A 14,969-nucleotide genomic window follows, 5' to 3' on the forward strand; every position below is an offset into this window, starting at 1 on the left:
TTTCTCTACCAGATGTAGCCAGTTATATATATATATATCTGTCTCCACTGGAGGGCGCTCTAGGCGTAGCTACCTGAGTATTCTACCATAGAGGTAACTATAAAAGAGATTGCCCCCACCCATTTCTTTCTCTCCTCAATGGCTCTCAAAGAGAGCAGAGCTCTGTACATCTACTGCTTATATGTGAATAAAGAAGTCAAGCCAGTTCGGGCACAATAGAGAATCCATGCCTCTTGACCACATTATTGACGCCCAAAGCGAGTTCTGTTAACAACACAGCAAAACACAAAAACGTCGAACCAAAGTGAAGGAGTGCTTTAATTAAATGACACTGCTTGGTGCAATTTAGTTTGGTCCTTGCCTCTGCTCTGAACAGATCCCGGAGTCACCCACCTAAGCGGTGAAAGTGGCTATAGGTGAAATCACATTACAGGTTCTATCTTTAAATCCTTTACAATCCAACGGCAGGGAAACCTCATTATATTGACAACCGTGGCGTTGCAACAGCGCAAGTATCAGGCTACTCTGCCGACTGTCAAAAGTTGTGGCGTTCAGTTGAAGTTTGCCTCCACTTCTCTCTTATCCCTCTTTCTCTTCTCCCTAACATCTCGGTGGCAATTTGTCAAACAGCCACAGCTTCATCTGCAGCATGTGGGACTGATTATGCGGCACGGCGTGGCCCTCATGATTAGCTGACACAAAAGGAGAGAGAGAGAATCGTGACATGTGATGAAAACCGCTGAAACACACCTGTTCCTTGTGAGCGAGTCTCTGTCTGTCTTTCCTGCTCGTCTTGTCTCTCTCTCTCTCTCTCTCTCTCTCTCTCTCTCTCTCCTCTCTCTCTCTCTCTCTCTCTCTCTCCTTACGTGCCAAATCCTCCCGGTTTGTGTGAAGGAGATCGCTTACTGTCACAGGAGGTTGTGATGGGCACATTTTTAGGGATGTTCGATGTTGGCTTTTTTACCGATACCGATATACCGATATTGTCCAACTCTTAATATCCGATACTCTCTCTCTCTCTCTCTCTCTCTCTCTCTCTCTCTCTCTCTCTCTCTCTCTCTCTCTCTCTCTCTCCTCTCTCTCTCTCCCTCTCCCTCTCTCTCTCTCTCTCTCTCTCTCTCTCTCTCTCTCTCTCTCTCTCTCTCTCTCTCTCTCTCTCTCTCCTCTCTCTCTCTCTCCTCTCTCTCCTTCTCTCTTCCTCTCTCTCTCTATCTCCCTCACCTCTCCCCTCTCTCTTTCTCTCTCTCTCCTCTCTCCTCCTTTCTCTCTCTCTCTCTCTCCCTCCCTGTTCTAAATATCTAGGGCAGCCCATGGTTTAACGAGGTGCCGTCAGCTGATGTTCCTCTTCCTCCCACGTGGCCCCACAGAATCTTGTTAAAGCATGCAGCTAATCTGAGGAGAAAAATGACTCTTCGAGGCAAGTAGGTCTTTCGTCATCCCATTGTATTGGCATGTTTTCGCACGACAAATATGCAATTTCTCTCGCATATTCATCACCACCTAAACTCAGGTGCCTAAGAGAGGCGGCCGTGCCAGAACGTTGGCATGGCGTTATGTAATTCAGCCTGGAAAACGTGTGGGCACGAATGGGCTTTGTCTACCATTGAGTCTGTATAGCGTGCACTCTTTTTATGGAAGAATGAACATCTCCACAGGGGGGGTTCTTCATTAATTTTTCGTCTCCCTCTTGAATTTTTGGCTCTGGCATCAATAATTGAAACCAAAGTGTCACAATAAAGCCAAAACAGAGACGATACTGTTCTCCAAGAGTCCTCTGGAGGAAGCCCATTGTTTTCTTCTGTTGTCTACTCCATTGTTTATTGTCATCCGTGCACACACGCTCGTAGTACATGTACACACACACACCACACACACATACATACAATAGACACCACACGCTTTCCCACAAACTTTCACATGAGGATGTACACACACACACACACACACACACATGCATACTCTCTCCCTGAAGTAATAGAACCCTTCAACTTCCACGCACATTTGAGCAGATTACTGCATGGGATTAAATATTTTCCTCAACCACCCCTTCCCGCCTCCCCCCTATCTCTCTCTGTCTCGTTAATCAGGGACTTATTGAAAGCAAGAAGAGTGCCTCAGTGCAGGCGTGAGCCTGGGACCCTATCATCTTCTGATAGGCCTGTTGAAGTGGAGCCTATTTGATGGCCACAGATGCGGGGGAGTCTGAAATAGGTCCTCTGAGTGAATCTAAGTCAAATCCCACACATTATACAACGGCATGCAAATTTCTCGATTCTGATTGGCCATTCACACGTCTTTATTGGCAACAATCCACGGTCCTGGGCTCAGGACCCGCCCACAACCAAATCACATAACCCTCCCCGGCTCACTCCGGGAGAAAACAGGATCGCGGACAACAAATGGTTATGTTGAAAGCACCATAACGACTAAATATGAAGCGATTCTGTCAAGGGGAATGTGTTAGTATTTTAAACAATGTTGGATGATGTAATTGATGGGTCTTGACTCAATCTAGAACAAAAGAAAAATCGCGGATTGATTGATAGATTAATTGATTGATTTAAATTTCTTCCTTCCTACTTTCTACTGAATGCAGCGTTCTCTCTCACACTGTCCGACGCTGGCGTACCCACAAACACACACACACACATACACACACACACACACACACACACACACACACATACACACACACACGCACACACACACTGTGACACACACACACACACACTCCTGTCTGCAACAGCGGGGGAGTCAGACTGAGAGAGAAGCAGCGCTGTTTTAAGTGAGCATGGTCTATTGAATTGATTGATTGGTTGATTGCTAATTTTATTACTGTACCCCTGGTTTCCAACTGGTTAAGTTTAGGCTAAAAGAAATAAATAAAAAAATAGGGCGAAGAAAACAATTGTGTGTATTGAGCCGTATTGTATTGTACCCATTCTGCATCTGGTAATAAAATTTTCAATCAATCATTCCAATAATACACAGTTGGATGTGTTAGTTGGTTGGATGCACTTCAAGCTGCTTCCACATGAGGCAACTTCTCTCAATCATTCCAATAATACACAGTTGGATGTGTTAGTTTGGTTGGATGCACTTCAAGCTGCTTCCACATGGAGTTGTGGGAACTACTTTTTCTGGCGGATGGTTTTTTCAATAAATCTTCGATTAATGTGTGTTTATTGTATAGAAATAAGGTTGGATGAATCTGGCAGTTGTATAAAAGCTTTACACCACGTGCAGTCGTGATTTGTGACCAATAAACCATGCCTAGGGGGGTCTAACGACCCTCGGCTGCGCCTCGGGCCTAACAACCGCCCCTAGGCATGGTTTATTGGTCACAAACCACTCCTGCGTGTGATGTAATGCTTAAATACACCCTTTGCTGCTGCTGCTGCTGCTCCTCGCCTCTCTCTCTCTCTCTCTCTCTCTCTCTCTCTCTCTCTCTCTCTCTCTCTCTCTCTCTCTCTCTCTCTCTCTCTCTCTCTCTCTCTCTCTCTCTCTCTCTCTCAGGCCAGTGCCTTGTGAGTCCAATAGAGAGAGAGAGTCTGAAGGAGTCATCCGTCTATATGGCAGGGGGGTTATATTGCAGCTTGAGCCCCTGGAAACCGTTTTGAGTGGAGAGATATGGTTTAACACAGAACGTGAAAGGATAGAGAGTGTACTGTATTGATTTCATATTTGATCGTGTCACCATGGAAACAACATCACATTTCTGTATTACTAATAATAATAATAACATTGTATTGTAATAATAATAATAATAATAATAACATCATGTTGTCATGGAAATCACTGCAGGACAGTCGCTCAAGGTCTTTTTTATTCACCTTGTGTTCCTAGGCAACAAGCTAACTTTGTTACGGATTGGTGTTGTAGAGGACCCAATAGCAGACAGAACGAGGAGGAAGCAGGCAGGATGCGACGGAGTGTAATTCAAAGAGAGAGAGCTTTACTCAAAACATAAAGCTAAATACAACAAACAAAAGGTAATTTCCAAAACACGAACAAAAACCTCAGTAATGCTGGAAAAGGGGAAAACCTAACACGACAACGAACATCACAGTAACAACCACTAACAAGAATAATTAACCGACAAGGAGACAAGGAAAACACAGAACTTAAATACACAGGGTAATTGACACATGAGGGTTGATTGGTAACAAGAGACACCTGGGATGGAAACAGACTGACAAGTCAAGAAGTGACACTAATACAAGACTGACACTAGACACTAGAAACATAACATCAACACAAGGAATCTAACAAACTAGGAACATAACTCTAACAGGGGGACATGAAGGGCAAGAGACACACTGGGAGACACAGCAAAAGGTTGAAGGATGCAGAGGAACATAGAAACAATAAAGATCCACCAGTGCCCTAGGACAGTGGTTCCCAAAGTCTGGGTCGCGACCCAAAGGTGGGCCGCGAGCAGCCACGGGAGGGCCGCGAGATGATTTAAAAAAAATAAATAAAAAATCCTATTTTTTTTTTCAGGCCACTGAACTTAGAAGCAAGCCAGGACAGTGTTTCTAGTTGTATTCTAAAATTCTATTCTATTGTATTCTAAAATGTGACTATATGGTTTTATATTAACTTAATAAATAAACAAAAACGAAAAATCTACTTATTTCAACAAACATTTCAAACTAAATAACAGATTATGCACATAAAACGCTGAAAACAACCGAAGCAACAATAGTATTTTAATGAGGCTATTATTATTATCATTATTATTTTGCAACAAGTTAGCCCTCTCATAAATAGCACATATAAATGAATAACTAACTTGAACTAACTTAATAGGATTGAAGTGATATTTGGCTTAAAAAATCGGTCGCATGAAAAAAAAAAAAAAAAAAGCCTGACGATGTGCATTGGGCCGCGGCTCTCTGACGCCTTATTTTCTGGGTCCCGGCCTGAAAAGTTTGGGAACCCCTGCCCTAGGAGAGTATGCACTGGTGAGGGTAGTCCATGCACCGGTGGGGGGAAGTGAGGTGGAGGGATAAGTCCAGGAATGCGAGGGGGGACAAGGGCAGGACCAGGCGGAACGTAACAAACTTGCTGCTTTTGTAACTTCACTTCCCATGTGCGTGTGACACAGTGTCTAGAAAGGGATGTATTGGCCAGTTTTGTATGAAAAACAAGCAAGCCTCTTTAATTCTTTGTTGATCTTTGTTACAAGCTAGTTACAGTTTTGAGCTTACAGATGTATTATTTATTCGGTTTGGGAATATCCACACACACCAAGTTACCTTCTACGCCACAAAGCTCAGCGACCAGAAATATAACTGCAACGCTGAATTTGGACAAACCAACACGAGGTGGAGGTTCTAAAATGTTTTCCCCATTACCACTGGAGACATAATTGCATTGTAAGAAGTAATAATGATTATAATAATAACTGAATTCAGTAAATGTTTATGTTATGGTATAGGGTATGTTTTACAAGGTTTACAAAATAATAGCAGGCATTGTGATAAAGAAAAAAATCATTATAAACAGTAATGAAGAACAATCGAAGTCCTGTAGCATTGTCTCCCAGGGCTGTGACCCATCCTCCATTTTCCTCCGATTTTCTCCCATCCCAATGTTAGTCGTATGCCAATTCCCAGTCCCTTCCTGGTCGCTGCGCACTTACCCCCCACAGTCAGATCATCTGGGAGAGTGGAGGCTACCACGTGCTTCCTCCGACACACGTCCAGCCAATCACCGCTTCTTTTCACCTGGCAGCGCGGATTCTCATCGAGAGGGCGTAGCGTGTGGGAGGACCACACTATCCCCCTCGAGTCCTATCCGCGCTTAGCAGGCGCCCCGACCGAACTGTAGGAGTCGCTGTTTACAACGACCCGGACCCACCCCGCCAGCTTCTCCCACCCTCTAATACAGCCAATTGTATTAGTGCAGACGGCCAGCCAAGCTGGTGACAACCCCGGAGCTGTGAGCTGGATTCGAACAGGCGAATCCAGCTCACAGCTCCGGGGCTGGTGACGAACGCAATCTCCGCTCGGCCACCTAACCGCCTGTGACCCATCCTCCTCTTATGAATCTAGGTCAAGCCTACTATATTACCAAGGTTTGGTCACTCGTGTGGAAGTAAACAACTGTTGGAGAGCCGACTGGGACTAATGTTCCAAAGTTTGTTGCTTGGTCAATATAATCCTGGTTGCAGCTCTGTCCTGTGCAAGGAAACCATAAATGAAGAAAGGGTCATCACGTCAGAAGAATACCAGTGTTCTATGCTGTGCTTGGTGCCAGACGTTGGTGCCAGTTCTATTGAAGCCTGTATTCAAATTCATAATATACAAGCTATCTGAGGAAATATACATCAACCAATATATCAAATGTTAGCTAGTTAACAATGCAACAAATTGCTGATGATTCTGACATCCTGTTTAAATGAGAGGAGAGGGATCCAATTCAACTCAATGTCAGCCAAACTGAATGTTTGCCCACTTTGCACCAATATGTGTTCACGCGCTACACAGTGACGTAATGGCCCTTCCTTCTTTTTAAAGATTTATTTTTTAGCATTTATTGCTTTTCATGGTCAGACATGACCGACAGAGGAGAGGCTGAACGGGAGAAGAGGCGGGGAAGACATGTGACAAATGTCACCGGGAGCGGGAGGCGAACCCGGTACGGCCACGTAGGTGTGCGAGGCACTATGCGGTGCACCACGAGGGCGCCCCTCCTTCCTTCTTTTTGAGGACATCCATGTGAGGTGCATGTGACTTCTAGACCTTTTTCTAAAGACCTTGAGGACAGTGTATGAGACACAACTGCCGTTGGAATGTTGTAACACATTACATTTCTGAGCCTCGTGAACCAAATCAACACTAATCTCCAAGACATTATTAAACGTTCAAAGGCAGTCTTTTTTATTTCGATTTAAATAGGAATGGCAATTCTGTCGTTGAGCTCTATTTTTTATGTGTTTTCCAGGAGACTTTACATTTATGGCCCGTCCAGCAGTGTTTCCCCTAGAATGTTTTATTCTATTGTTTTAGTTTGTGACCTGAGTTCACTCCAATTCCTGATTCCTCAGTTGCAGAGATAGGCTACCTGCAGGTATGATCTAAGAACGGCTTTTATTTAGATCCCCACATCATACTATGTGGACTAAGTGTACTGTGATTCAGATTTTGTGTATTATGAATAGGAAAAAAGAAAAAAAACATTTGTGTATTATGAATAGGCAATTGGTTATTTTCGTTTTTTACACAGTATGATTCAGTGCTTGATTGATTGATTGATTCTTTTATTTTTGTGTCATACACACAAATTGCCCAACCCACCAAAAATACTGTTGCAGTGTTCCATTCCATTCCCTTTCATTTCATGTATAATACATAATAAATCATATGTGTTGTATGTCATTGTAAGAGAGCTTGCTCTCAATGATCCTTCGAGATTTAATACGATTGAATTAATTACATAAATACAGACTACAGCTTGGTCGTAAAACAAGCTTGGCAAATAAAAGCTGCTACAAAAAAGTTTGTAGACAGAACTAGTAAAATAAGTGTGTTTGTTTGACATGAAGCTAATGGTTAGGAAACTATTTGAACAGAAAATAAATGTATGGTGTGAGGGGGCGTGTGAGCAGCAGGTATCAAGCCCTCTTTGGACCTTCCCTGTGCAACGTGTCTGGATCTCTGCTCTCAGAGGTGTCTTTAGTCTGAGTCTGACCAGATCGCTCAGTACCACAATTATGAGTGTGAATGTTGGCTTTAATCATTTAACTAAAGCTCTCAAACAAGCTACAGTCAGTATCACATACCGGTGGTGCTCCATAGGGGTAAATGAACCTTGAGTACAGTATATCAAGCAGACATCTTCAATACCTCGTCCTGGTGCTCGACTGAATGATTTATATCCAGCCCATTAATTGCATAAACCCCAATATAAGGATGTTATAAACATGTTAGAATGCATATTATGTTCTTTAATTGCGCTATCCGTCAGATATATTCCCTTGCGTTCTGTGACACCATCCAGTCTCACTATGGATCGATGATGCGGAAAAGGCAAATGGTGACAAATGCTTGAGAGCAGCACTGTGTACAAGGTCTGAGCACCGCTACTCCTTTATGTCTGAGCACAGCGTCTCTCTGGGGCTGACATGTATGTTCTGATCAAACAAACACACTTCTGTGGCCCCATTTTTTACTTGCCAACACTGCCATCGCATGGAAGATGAGGAAAAAACAAGCATGCTCCCCTTGAAGAGCCGTATAATGACAGGCTATTGTCCAACACGAGCAAGGCATGTCATAACATCTGAGGCCTCAATATGTTAGGGAGGGGATCTGTTCTAATGCTCACAATGCTCAATCATATACAATATCATGCCGTGTATCTCATCATTATCATCGTCATCATTCATCATCATCACACCACCATCATCATCATTATAATCATCATCATCATCATCACCACCACCACCAAAATCAAAACATAAACATACAATTAAATATTGCAATTTATTGCATAATGCTGCTTATGACATAAAATATGTTGAATAATGAATAATGTATAGGCATATCATCTCAGTTTGAATTCAATCACTTTGAAAATACATGTACCCTGCCCATTAGAAACAAACATTTACATGTAACGTTATGGTTTTACTGCACTATGGCAATCGGTGTGCAGTGTGAGTCTCCAGCTAAACCTCTTTTAATCCTCCTGGGTTTCATCGAGGGGATTGCATACATTTATCTGTGATATTACCATCAGGGACTCCTCCTCTTCTTCTGTGGTCTATTAGCAGACTCTGAACCTCTAGTGGCCTGAGACTCTACCTCTCTGCCTGATTACTTAACTGGGTTGAGGTGCAAGAGAGGGTAAATGTGTTAGACTCCAGGTGAACCCTACCCCCTCACCTGAGGGATAAAGTCATGCCTTGCAGCATTTTATGGCTCTCCACACCTGGCAACAACCCTGATCTCTCCCTCCTCTCTCTCTCCCCCTCTTTCTATTTCTCTCACGCTCTCACTCTCCACCTCCACTTGGCAGCTCTGTGCACCTCCACACTCCCCACTCCCCATCTCCTCATCTTCCTCCTCCTCTTCTTCCTCCTCCTCTCTGCTCCTTTTTCCCTGCTCGCACTGCACCACAGCGATGCGGTAGAGCTCCAGGAGGACGACGAGGATGTTCTTGCAGGTGAAAAAGATCATCAGCTGGTTGAGCACCTGCTCCTGAATCATCAGGTAGAGGCGGTAGACGAGGAACGGGCCGTCCTGGAGGCCCACCGTCAGCAGGAGACTCCACACCTCGCTGGAGCAGCAAGAAGCAGAAGATGACGGAGCCCCGGTGCTGGTGCTTGCCCCAGTGGAACGCTCCTCGCGCTGGGGCCGCACCCCGGGAGGGCGCTGGGTTTGGGTCAGCACCAGAGGGAACTGCATGAGCGCCCAGGAGAAGAGGGCCAGGCCGACGACGACGATTGCATGGTTGGTCTTGACCACGGGTTCCTTGAAGGTGTCGAAAATGTCCAGGATGTCCGCTCCCAGGCCCACGTAGACCATGAGGAGCTGGGAGAGCTGGTCACGGGACATGTCCCCTTTAGGCATGAGCCAGCGGCCCAGGACCAGTACGATCAGCATTGTCTGCTCCAGGCCCGCCACCCAGTTCTCCGGGTCCAGGTCTACGATGCCCTGAGGAAATGCAACAGACTCTAGTCAGATCATTTCAGAAGGGTAATGGTAGATCAAAAGATAATCAGAGGATGTCAGAGGTTGTCACAGTGAGTATGCGTTTCACCCAATGTGTCTACTCTACCTGTGATCATATTGATTATAATTGAACCCTTGAGATGAAGAATCATATGCATTTTTTTGGACAGCTCGTCAGTGCGGTCAATCCAAATCACCAAATGACTGCAACATACAGTACTCTACGTCCTCCGGTTTTCATCTATGAAATCACATTGTACTTCAACGTACCATCTCCAGATAATTTGGTTTTAAACCGTTGTTCACCCGAAGACTTCAAAGGGACTTTAGGGTTCATCGTCTTAAGGGAATTCGATGGAATTCAGTTAGGAGCCACATTCTGATTCTGACGAGAACCACCGGATTCCACTCAATAAAGGGTTCAGCATGTTTTTATCCGCAACAGCGTTGCGTTTAATTTCACAGTGTTCCGGAATTCTACATTCAGTTGGTGTCGAAACAAAAAACAGAGCACAGCCACAAGGCAAGAGAGAGAGTCCCCAATCCTACATGAAAGAAACAGCGCTAAAAGTACCCTATGAGAGATGGAGATCTGAGAGAGTCTTATCTGGACCTCATCTCTCGACTTGTCCATTAAACATCCCAGCCCCGCTGTAAGACTTTATCCCGCGACGCCCCCGTCCCTGAGATTTAAACGTTCTGATCTGAGTCTGTTATCGGGTATGTGTCAACTCGTGGCCGGCATGTTATGGGTGGAGGTGAGGAAAGTCTACCGCTGTGATGGGGATGTGATCCAGCAGATGAAAGGTGGGCCCCAAGGAGGCGTTGACGGGCAGGTTGGACTGCAGCAGGCCGAGTTCCAGGAACCAAATAGAGGGGATGACAGTACTGAGGTAGAGGAACACCATGGGGGAGAACCTAAAAAAAAGAGAGAGGGGGGGTTGTGTGACACGCATCATTTTATTTTGCCATTCAGTAAAAAATATATATATAAAAATACAAATCCCCCTTCTTTTTTTTCTCCCTTTACCCTTTTTCCTTTTTTTTCTCTCCAAAAGAAGCATCCTATTTCAGACAGGCAATTATTCTCATCATATATGCAAATCCCACTTGACAGAGCAAAGCTTCTCTCCATGTGGAGAGAACTTCAAAGTGAAGACGAAAAGAGGCCTGAAGAAAGCTTTCCTCTCAGAACGCTTCCCCCAGCACGCAGTGGCAGAAAGGGAGAAGAGGCACTGTCGTGTTGGACACAGGGTAGAGCTTTTCACTCTTTTGAAATGGGCCGTGCCACCGCATGCTTGTATCCTATGGAAGTGTGAGTTAATAAAAGCTGACCTCGGTTCATGTTTATTCCATCAAGGCCCTGGGAAGATAAACAGTATTCCAATAGTCTGGCGAGATATGACTTGAGTCAGGAGATTTTCCATTTCCTTCCAAGAGAAGATCAAGATGAGACAGAGACTCAGAGAGAGAGAGAGAGAGAGAGAGAGAGAGAGAGAGAGAGAGAGAGAGAGAGAGAGAGAGAGAGAGAGAGAGAGAGAGGCGGGGGACCAAGAGGAGGACATATATTATAGAGTTTATTCAAAACATAAGCAAAGAGCAAAACAGTTTTCCGAGAAAAAGGAATAGATTTGTTTGTGATAGACAGTGAGACGAGGGCAGCCGGCAGAGAATGTTTGTCTGCAGGGCATGAAGTGGCTTAGAGAAGAGCCGCACCTCAGCCAGGCGGATGCAAATCACTCTCTTAGTCACAAGTTCAGGAGTTGTTTATCCAACCCCCCTTTCCTCCTATGATAAAGGTTTACACGGAAGACTACTGCAACCCCTCAACCTGTCCCTTAAAGAGAGCGGAGAAGACTACTGCAACCCCTCAACCTGTCCCTTAAATAGAGCGGAGAAGACTACTGCAACCCCTCAACCTGTCCCTTAAAGAGAGCGGAGAAGACTACTGCAACCCCTCAACCTGTCTCTTAGAGAGAGCGGAGAAGCCGGGCCAATGGGGGTCAATCACAAAATGCCCTTTCAGGCATCCGTTAACGAGAGAGGGAACCATTTTCCACCCATGGAATTAACAAGTTCAATTTGTGTTGCTTAATCATTATTACAATTGCTCTGTAACCCCGGCCATATTGGCGCACTGTTTTTCATTAGCTTAGAGTGGAGCGGATAATGAATTATACCGAGGGAGGTGCTTGCTGTGACATTGCGGTGTCAGTAATCCAACTAGGCTACTATGTGCTGCTGATATTAAAATAATATTTCACTGAAAGCCTTGTCGAACTTGACGTTACGCCGTTATGGCTTTGGATCTACCCCCCCCCCCCCCCTCGTTGGCAAAGAGGTAGGTTTACTGCAAACACAGCATGTTCCCTGCTATAAATATATCCTCTAGGAATATAACAATCTGTGAATGTAGTGATGAATGGATATTGACATGGTATATTGTATGTAGGGTGAATATAGTCGTCGACCGATACAGGTTTTTCAATGGTCGATGCCGATTCTGATATTTAGAGAACAGCCATTTTTTTTAGAGAATAGCCAATATAATACTGTGTTTTTGATCCCTACAATCACAAATAAATTCTGCAAAATCCTGGAGGGACTGGTGTACACAAACACATCAGCATTCAGTATACCAAAGTTCTGTGTGTGTGTGTGTGTGTGTGTGTGTGTGTGTGTGTGTGTGTGTGTGTGTGTGTGTGTGTGTGTGTGTGTGTGTGTGTGTGTGTGTGTGTGTGTGTGTGTGTGTGTGTGTGTGTGTGTGTGTGTGTGTGTGTGTGTGTGTGTGTGTGTGTGTGTGTGTGTGTGTGTGTGTGTGTGTGTGTGTGTGTGTGTGTGTGTGTGTGTGTGTGTGTGTGTGTTAGGGTGACCAGATGCAAAACGTCCAAAAGTGGGACAACAGTAAGATTTTGGTGGGACAAAGTGGGACAACAGTACGATTTTGGTGGGACAAAGTGGGACAGATAGATAATGTAAATTTTTTTATTAGAATAACTGCCATGGTCTTCACTGAATAGATTTAAATCAAAGGTTAAAGGTTAAATCAAAATAAATACAAATTAAATACCACCTAACATCTGTTTTAAATATTCAAACGTCATCACTTGACAGGAATATCTTGTGTTTGATATTCCCTGTTAACACAGAACTAGGGAAAACAGTGTAGTATAATACAAAAATAATAATACAAATAAATTGTGTTTCTATATTAGAATAACTGCCATGGTCTTCACCGAATAGATTTAAATTAAAGGTTAAAGGTTACCACAGTCGGCTGACCTGTATGAATGGGAGTGTTGTACTGTGTGATAGACACTTGTTATCTCAGCTGCAGTGAACTTGTCCGTCTGGCTATCATTGTTTGGTTTAAAAAGAAACGTATCCATAGATCTGGATGTTTCTTTTTGGTGAGCCACTTTCAAGTGAGACTCACGTCCACTGTGGCGCTTCAAGTTGTATTCTCCTCCATGCGCAATTGAAAACGAACTATGACACAAAACACAGAAAGCCTGCTGCGGATTGCCTGCCATCTGCCTCACCCAGTCGTTTGCCAGTCTTGGTTGTAACTGCAGGTCCGTTTCTTTTTACTGCTTTCCATCTTGAACTAGTTCGCTTGTAATGTTGTTGTGTTTTTTTTGACCAATCAGATTTGCGATATGAGGTAGCGTCACGACTCAGTCTCAGTCACGTCACAAGCAGGCAAGCAGCACGCTAAAGTACTATAACCAATCAGAGCAATGTGTGTGGACAAGAGGCGGGTTGCTACATTTACTGTCTGTAGGGAGGGGCTTTTAGACGCATGTTTTTTTTGGCTTCGAAAAGAGGGACATCCTCTCAATATGAGGGACGCGGGACATTTGATCAAATGGTGGGACAGTACAACCAAAAGGGGGACACCTGGTCACCCTAGTGTGTGTGTGTGTGTGTGTGTGTGTGTGTGTGTGTGCGTGCGCGTGCGTGTGTGTGTGTGTGTGTGTGTGTGTGTGTGTGTGTGTGTCTGTGTGTGTGTGTGTGTGTGTGTGTGTGTGTGTGTGTGTGTGTGTGTGTGTGTGTGTGTGTGTGTGTGTGTGTGTGTGTGTGTGTGTGTGTGTGTGTGTGTGTGTGTGTGTGTGTGTGTGTGTTTGTGTGTGTTTGTGTGTGTGAGAGTGTATTCTGTTACCATTTCCACTCTGCATTGCGGGTGCACTTGAGGGTGACAGCCATCTCTACGCCCAGCAGAGCCACCCCCGTCAATAGCAGCCAATAGAGTGGCTCCCCTTTGACAGCCACCACGTGCCACACCGTCACCACACCGTGAACGGCAAACAGGAAGCGGCTGAGCAGGGCCAACAGGATGTTCATGATTCGACACATCCCGTCCTACAGAGGGGCCTGCAGGGTAGATGGATTTTGGAATGTAGAAATTCAGACCAGTTAATCACCATATTAAACACACAGCACAATAGAGCTCCGCAGTGCTCCCCCTCCTTTTCTGGTTACAAGAGGATTTTTTCTCTGCAAACCTTTTCAGTTAAATTCAGTTAAATTCTAGGGGAACAGCTTGCGGTCAAGTTAACTTTTTGTGAGCTACTGTCAGGGGTGTAAAAAGTACCCAGAAATTATACTTAAGTGAAAGTATGGGTACCGTCTCAAAATCTGACTCAAGTAAAAGTCAAAGTATCTGGCTAAAAACACACTTGAGTAACAGTAAAAAAGTCCTACTTTTAAATGTACTTAAGTACTACAAAGTTAAAGTAATTTAGTTTTTAAAGGGATAGACCAGGGGTCTCAAACTCATTCCATCGTGGGCCAAGTTTTAATTTTAACTATACATTGCACCAGGTGAGTTAGTTGAAGAGGTGAGCCAATTAGTGAAATCATCAGCTGGTGTTTAGGCAAGGCTGGAATGAAACCAAGCAGACACTCGGCCCACAATGGAATGTGTTTGTGTTCTGCAATAGACAATGCTGAAATGAAAGAACAGAGGACACTTTTTTGCATTAAAATTATTTAATGCACTTCTCCATTGAAGGTAAACTAACATGGACGGCATTCACATCACAGCATGAATAATATCACAATATTAAAAACAGAATGGTGTATCCTGAATAATATCACAATATTAACCACAGCATACTGGATTATCCTGAATAATATCACAATATTAAAGGCAGAATACTGGAGTACCCTGAATAATATCACAATATTAAAGACAGAATACTGGAGTACCCTAAATAATATCACAATATTAAAGACAATACTGGAGTACCCTGAATAATATCACAATATTAACCACAGCATAAT

General features: G+C 44.1%; 1 protein-coding gene across 1 annotated transcript; it reads right to left on the bottom strand.

The window, feature by feature from the left end:
* Positions 1 to 600: 600 nt before the first annotated feature.
* On the bottom strand, positions 601 to 14,039 carry LOC311244038 (transmembrane protein 26; the record flags this gene model as incomplete). The annotated part of the gene is made up of 4 exons (XM_084333448.1): positions 601 to 692; positions 9,008 to 9,665; positions 10,457 to 10,601; positions 13,846 to 14,039. The coding sequence occupies 4 exons, from the start codon at positions 14,037 to 14,039 to the stop codon at positions 601 to 603; spliced, it is 1,089 nt and encodes a 362-aa protein (XP_084189574.1).
* Positions 14,040 to 14,969: the final 930 nt, after the last annotated feature.

Source organism: Notolepis coatsorum, assembly GCF_963971535.1.
Source record: "Notolepis coatsorum genome assembly, chromosome: 17".
Classification (NCBI taxonomy): Eukaryota; Metazoa; Chordata; class Actinopteri; order Aulopiformes; family Paralepididae; genus Notolepis; species Notolepis coatsorum.